Genomic DNA, 7,287 nt, shown 5'->3' with positions numbered 1-7,287 from the left:
TATATGTGAGGGAAAAGAATCCATTTCCAATAAAAAGAAAAGAAGACAAAGGAAAAGAATCTAAAAGGAAAGGAAAAAGAAAAGACAGAAGGCCTTGGTTAACAGTCAAGACATTTGCTTATAAGAGGCTGGAGCAACAGCTCAGCAGGTAAAAGCACTGGCTGCTCTTCCAGAGGACCGGCATCCGATCTGCAACATCTATATGGCAGCTCACAACTGTTAGTAACCCCAGTCCCAGAGGATCAGCACCCTCTCTGTTCCCTGAGAGCACTGCATACACATGGTACTCAGACAAATATGAATGCTACTCGGACACACACAAAATAATAAAATAATAATTAAATAAAAAAATTAAATAAGCTGGCCAACAGCATGGAGTCACTGCTGCTGGTACCACCACTTATGCTGCTCACCTTGTTGTGCAGAGGAGAGCATGGAGATGTGGCACTGCCCTTGGGGGAAGTTCCTAACCCAGATATACTGCCCAATCATATGATAACCCTGATGGTGAGAATCAAGATAGCTAAGATGAAGAATGGTTCATTATCTGTATTGTTTCCTCAAAAGACTTTCATGATCTATGCTGCTACTGGAGACCATGTTGGTGTCTGTAGTCCGTGCTAGGCCATGTTGATGTCCATGATCCATGCTACCTCCAGAAATTATGTTGCTGTCCAAGATCTGTGCTACCACCAGAAATCATAACGGAAGTCCATAAACCTTGTTGCAACTGGCTGCTATGAGCAAGGAAGCATCTTTTGCAGTGGTATCCATTACTGCAGTCTCACAACTGAGAATGAGAGACATTGAAGCCTTCTGTGACAACCTCCATCCCCTAAAAAAAGAAACAGTCCAGACAGGAAGCTATTGAAAGGAGTCTTTAAAAACCGTGGAAAAGCTTCCTTTCGCCGCCTGACGCCGCCGAGGTCGCACGCGTGAGGCCGGTCCGCAGCAGCCAACATGCGCTACGTCGCCTCTTATTTGCTTGCCGCCCTTGGGGGCAACTCCTCTCCTAGCGCCAAAGACATTAAGAAGATACTAGACAGCGTGGGCATCGAGGCGGACGATGACCGGCTCAACAAGGTCATCAGTGAACTGAATGGAAAAAACATTGAGGATGTCATCGCCCAGGGTGTTGGGAAACTTGCCAGTGTACCTGCTGGTGGAGCTGTGGCTGTTTCTGCTGCCCCTGGCTCTGCAGCTCCTGCTGCTGGTTCTGCCCCCGCTGCAGCAGAGGAGAAGAAAGAAGAGAAGAAGGAGGAGTCTGAAGAGTCGGATGATGACATGGGATTTGGCTTGTTTGATTAAATCTGTGCTCCCCTGCAAATAAAACCTTTTTATGTATCTTGAAAAAAAAAACCGTGGAAAAGATGCTGAAGTGGGGCTGGAGAGTTGGCTCAGTGTTAAGAGTACTGGCTATCCTTCCAGAGGATCCTGGTTCAATTCTCAGGTCCCACATGGCAGGTCATAACTGTTGTACTCCAGGTCCAGGAATCTGGCACTCCCACACAGACAAAGATGTAGGCAGAACACCAATGCACATAAAATAAAATAAATATTCTAATAAAGGATTTTTTAAATGGTGCTAAGATGTAGCTCTTCACAGCTGATGACTTCTGGCAGTGGGGAGAGGGTTGGTTGTCTTTAGGGGCTGGCCACTGGGAGTAAATGGGAACTAATACAGAGACCCACAACCAGACAAAGTGCAGAGAGTGAGAGACCTTGGAACACGCAGTGCTATATCAAATCCCACCCCTCAGAGCTCAGGGAACCCTAAAGAAGAGGAGGAAAAATTGTAAGGCCAGAAGGAATGGATGACTCCAAGGAAACAGTGTCTTCCAGACCCAGCCTGATGCACACATGAACTCACAGAGCCTGTGGCAGCATGCACAGGGCCTGCACAGGTCCAAGTCTGATGGGGTCCCAGTGCTGAGAAGTAAAGTGGACACAAATCTCTACCCCTAACCAAGAAGCTCTCTGCAATCGATACCTGCTTGCAAAGAAAGAATTGTTTTCACCGAGGGAGGAGTCTCACTAGGTACACAAACCACACTTAAGGACAGGCCCCCTACCCAGCAGTAGATGGCCAACACAAAATGAACTCCACAGCGTTCCTGGAGTTTTTTATATCATAATGCTTTGAGCATTTTTTACCTTTTCGGTCCTCTGCTTGTGTATTGTGGCTTCCAAATTTGTGGGTTTTGGTGTGTATGTATGTATGTGTTTGTTTCTTTTAAATTTTATTTGCCCTTTTTTTTTCCTTAAGAGAGAAAGAAGGCAGCCAGGTGGTGGTGGTGCATGCCTTTAATCCTAGCATTCCGTGGGCAGAGGCAGGTGGATCTCCATGAGTTGGAGAACAGCATGGTCTTCAAGAGCTAGTTCCAGGACAGCCATTACTGTTACACAGAGAAACACTGTATCAAAAAACTTAAAGAAAGAGAGGAAGGGAGGGCAGGAGGGAGAGAGAGAGGAGTGGGAGAGAGAGAGAGCACATGGAATTGGAAGGATGGGGAGGTATGTGGTATGGAGGATCTGGAAGCAGATGAAAAAAAGGAAACTGTGATAAAAAATATATATGTTGTATAAAAAAATTATTTTTAATAAAACAAAATTTAAAAACTAAATAAAATAAAGCAAAAAGGTTTACTATGTACAGTGTTGGTGACCGGCTGTAAAAGTTGATCTCTTGAAAATTTGATTGATGTATGAATTGTTACATCTATATTTGAATATAAACTTAGCAATATATTAAAATGAAAAAAATGAGGACTGCAAGGACGATTTAAGACAACCAAGTAAACAGCGGAGAGATGGCTCAGAGGTTGAGAGCGCCGCCTGCTGTGACCGAGGTCCCGAGTTCCATTCCCGTCCGTCGCCCCGACAAGTAACTCCATAGCTCTATATAAATAATAATCGGAAAAAAGGCCGGGCGGTGGTGGCGCACGCCTTTAATCCCAGCACTTGGGAGGCAGAGGCAGGCGGATCTCTGTGAGTTCGAGACCAGCCTGGTCTATAAGAGCTAGTTCCAGGACAGGCTCCAAAGCCACAGAGAAACCCTGTCTCGAAAAACCAAAAAAAAAAACAAAACAAAACAAAACAAAAAAAAATAATCGGAAAAAAAAGACAACCAAGTAATGTCAAAAAAGTGACTCCATTGCAATATATTCTGTTAACTAAAATAAATGTCACTGCCATGTACACAGAAGTAGTATTTTCTGGCTTCAAGTATTGAGTTCAGATATGACACCTATGGACCACAATAACCAGCATAGCACAATATCCTTAAGGGTACAATAATGGCACTCATATTGTGACAATAACCAAAAGCTTCCTAACAAGACTTATGGCCCACTCAATAGGAGGAAAACCATGTCTTGCCCTGGAAACCTGCCCATCTATATAAGGCTAGGGAGGTCATATATCATAGAGAACTTACTACTTTCATTTACTTACCCAGCATAATTCATAACTGCAGTCTAAAAGCTTATCCTTTTAACCACAGAGAAATATAGCTCTCGCCCCTTGTCTTAGGGTTTCTCTTGCTATGATAAAACACCATTACCAAAAGAAACTTGTGGAGGAAAGGGTTTATTTCAGTTTGCAGCTTGTAGTCCATCTTAAGGGAAGTCAGGAGAGGAGCTACAGGCAGGAACCCGAATGTAGGAACTGATGCAAGGGCCATGAAGGAGTACTGTTTCCTGGCTTCCTTCTCACAACTTGTTCAGCCTGCTTTCTTATGGTATCCAGGAGTGATACCACCCACAGTTAGCTGGGCCCTCCCACATCAATTATCAATGAAGAAAATTTCCCACACGTGTGCCCACAGGCCAATCTGGTAGGAGTACTTTCTCAACTGAGGTTCTTAAATACTCCAGCTTGTGTCAAGTTAGCATAAAACTAGCAAACAAACTCCTCATCAAATAAGCTTTCCTTTGCAATAGGCTGAGATCAGGACAGAAAACGATAAAAGGTCAAAATGCACAGACCCTCTGATCAGGGAGTGTCTAGCCCTACTTGAAACATCTACAACAAAACTCCTACACCTAAGGCTCAGGGGACATTAAAGCAGACTGGGCAGAAAGATTGAGTCAGGGGACTAGAAAATGTGCTGTGAGATCATGTGTCCTAGAAACGACAGGGAAACCTGACCTATGATACCTCACCAATATAGCTGCCTAAACAAGACCTGAACAAGTACACCACTAGCAGACATATTAACACAAAGGGAAATTTCATGGGGTCCTACCCCAGGCAAAGAATTACAAGTAATCAAGGGATCGAGAAACAGTCATACCCAAAGATAAGGCCTTGAGTTGATTATCCATTTCCAAAGGACAGCCCTGAAATAAGATACATACCAGTTACAATAAATGGATGGAGCAGGTTGGATGTAGTGATATTTTGTTTGTTTTTAACAAATAACGCTTACCTGAAGATCAGAGTATAGAACTAAGACACTAGAGGCCAGGCAGTGGTGACATACACCTTTAATCCTAGGTCTCAGGAAACAGAGGCAAATGGATATCTGTGAGTTCAAGGCCACCCTGGCAACAACAAATAGATCCAGTCTAGAAAAGAAACCAAGCTCACAAAAAGGTGATCCTAGCACTTGGAATCCCACACCTTTAATCCCAGCACTAAGGCGGTGGAGACAGGAGTGATATGAATGGGTGAAGAGAGGAGTATAAGGCAGGAGGAGACAGGAGCTCATTGCAGTCTGAACAGCCCTCAGTCTGAGGATGCAGAGGACACAGCCTGAGGAGGCAGTCTGAGGACAGGATCACCACTTTGGTCTGAGGATTCAGTAGAGGTAAAAGGTCTCTCTGGTGGCTGGCTGTACTGCTTCTCTGATCTTTCAGCTTTCGTCCCCCAATATCTGACTCTGGGTTTTTATTAAGAAGAATTAGAATTTGCATTTTTGGGTCTGGGTTACCTCACTCAATGTGGTCTTTCCTAGATTCATCCATTTGCCTGCAAATTTCAAGATGTCATTATTTTTTTACCACTGTGTAGTACTCTACTGTGTAAATGTACCACATTTTCTTTATCCATTCTTTGGTTGAGGGGCATCTAGGTTTGTTCCAGGCTCTGGCTATTACAAATAATGATGCTATGAACATAGTTGAGCATATGTCCAAATATAATATGTATTCACTCATAAGTGCTTTTAGACATAGCAAAGAAAAACCAGCCTACAGACCACGGCCCAGAGAAACTAGACAACAAAGAGGACCCTAAGAAAGATATAGGGAGGAGAAAAAGACAAGATCTCCAGAGTAAGTTGGGAGTATGGGGATCACGGGAGAGGGTAGAATGAGGGGGGGGATAGAGGTGAGTGGAGAAAATGTATAGCTCAATAAAAACAATTAAAAAACAAAACTATTTTCAATAAAGGAAAAGTAGGAAAAAAGATACATTCAAAAAACAACTAGAATTCATGTTACAGTTGGATTTATATATTTAGAGGGGTGTGTGTGTGTGTGTGTGTGTGTGTGTATAAGAATTAGAGAAAAAGAAGTCATGAATTTAAGAGGGAGAAATGACAGGAAGGATTTGAGGAAGAAGAGGAAAGGGGAAGTGGCTTAGGTACTGTCAGGACTGAAGAAAAAGATTAAAAGAACCCAGAAAGCCAGAACAGAGGAAGCTCAGTTTTATCCCTGTTGTAATCCCTGAGAAGGACCGAGGCAGGGTGACCAGGCATGTGTTTCCCAGCTTCTATGAAAGCCTCAGTGCATTTACAGACAAGTTTGGGGCTGGGTCACCATCTAGCATCCAGGTGAGGGCTGCGAGCCTGTATAGAGTCTGATTCTTTCCTTAGCTACACTAGAAAGAAATGGAGGAGAAAGAGTAGAACTGGGGAGAGGGGAACCTGTGGACAGGGTGTATTGTATGAGAAAGAAATTTTTTAAGCCTCACTCTAGCTAGAGGAGGCCCAAATAATAAACATGCGTGCTGTGGGATAATGCTTTTGTACACTGTAAAGATTTGTCACTCATACTGGTTTAATAAGATACAGATTAACCAGTAACCAGGCAGGAAGTATAGGGCAGGACAACCAGACTAGGAGAATTCTGGGAGGAGGAAAGAGAGACAGAGTCACCAGCCAGATGCAGAGGAAGCAAGATGAGAATGCCTTACTGAGAAATGGTACTAAGCCACATGACAAAACACAGGTAAGAATTATGGGTTAATTTATGTTGTAAGATCTAGGTAGTAACAAGTCTGAGCAATAGACCAAACCATTTATAATATGCCTCTGTGATTAGCCTGGAATTGAAGTGGAACTACTTGTACAAAAAAATAACAGCAATAAGCCTTTGGCTTCCACCACATGCCTCAGGCCTTTTTCTGGGGTTCACTGAGAAGAAATGGAACCAAGATCTGTGAGAAAACACAATGAAACCCTGAGGGTAAGTTGAGAGAACCGCAGTCCTCATAGAAGATGTCCATATAACCCAGAAGCACCCGCGCTTTTTGTGCTGTACCCCAACCCGACCACGAACCACAGGGGGGCGCTCTGCTCAAGCCTTCGGACTTGGATTCAGGAAGTTTAAGCACAGTTCGGAGGTTGCCTGAGGTGAGAGAACACGGAGGAGCTGTGAGGTAAGTAGGTAAGACTTTGGGGGTGGAGCGAGGGCCCTCCAGACAGTCCGACGGCATGGCTGGTGTGTTCACCTCTGCCACCTTGTCCACCTCTATCATTGTGTGCCCGAAACCGACCCTGGAGCACGCGGTAGGAATTAGCCATTCTCTGGCCTCCTATGGCAAAATGGCCGAGGTAAGAGTTAAGACTGTGTTTCGCTTGTTTGGTTTTCATTGTTTGAGTCAGGTCCTCACTGTGTAGCCCTCCTTGGCCTCAAACTTGGCGCTACTAGTTCAGCCTCAACAGGGCTGCGAGTATAAACGTGACTGAACAGGCACTGCTTGGGAGCCATTTTGAATGGAGAAGGCGCCAATTCTGTACGAGGTCGAAAGCCTGAGGGTAGCCTATGGAAGCACAACCCCAGATCAATGATTATCATTTAATGCAGGCTTGGTACCTTTTGATCAGTCTGGCACCTGTAGGAAGTTTACCTCAGTGAAATCTGGGATTCAGAACCATGGAGGGTGGCCGGGTGAAAAATACCTAAGCTCTCTGAGGGAATAAGTTAAAACTCTGAGGCAGGACGTGACACCCCGAGAGAAGGCCTCTCACATAAAAATTCGGAAAACTCACCCCAGTCCCTCCTTCTTCAGCAGACTCCCAAAACAGTTAATTTTTGTCCTTTTGTTTGTTTGTTGGGTTTG

At 44.3% G+C, this 7,287-nt stretch overlaps 1 protein-coding gene across 1 annotated transcript; it reads left to right on the top strand.

The window, feature by feature from the left end:
- The first annotated feature begins 904 nt into the window (after nt 1-904).
- On the top strand, nt 905-1,344 carry LOC130868012 (60S acidic ribosomal protein P2). Its single transcript, XM_057760243.1, has one exon. The coding sequence runs from the start codon at nt 961-963 to the stop codon at nt 1,306-1,308; it is 348 nt and encodes a 115-aa protein (XP_057616226.1). The 5' UTR covers nt 905-960; the 3' UTR covers nt 1,309-1,344.
- Nucleotides 1,345-7,287: the final 5,943 nt, after the last annotated feature.

The sequence above is a fragment of the Chionomys nivalis genome, chromosome X, assembly GCF_950005125.1.
Source record: "Chionomys nivalis chromosome X, mChiNiv1.1, whole genome shotgun sequence".
NCBI classification, from domain to species: domain Eukaryota; kingdom Metazoa; phylum Chordata; class Mammalia; order Rodentia; family Cricetidae; genus Chionomys; species Chionomys nivalis.
Note: the sequence above shows the minus strand (reverse complement) of the source record. Positions and strands in the feature narration are given on the sequence as shown.

Coding starts and splice junctions, on each gene's coding strand:
- LOC130868012 (XM_057760243.1), top strand. CDS start 961: ATGCGCTACGTCGCCTCTTATTTGCTTGCCGCCCTTGGGGGCAACTCC.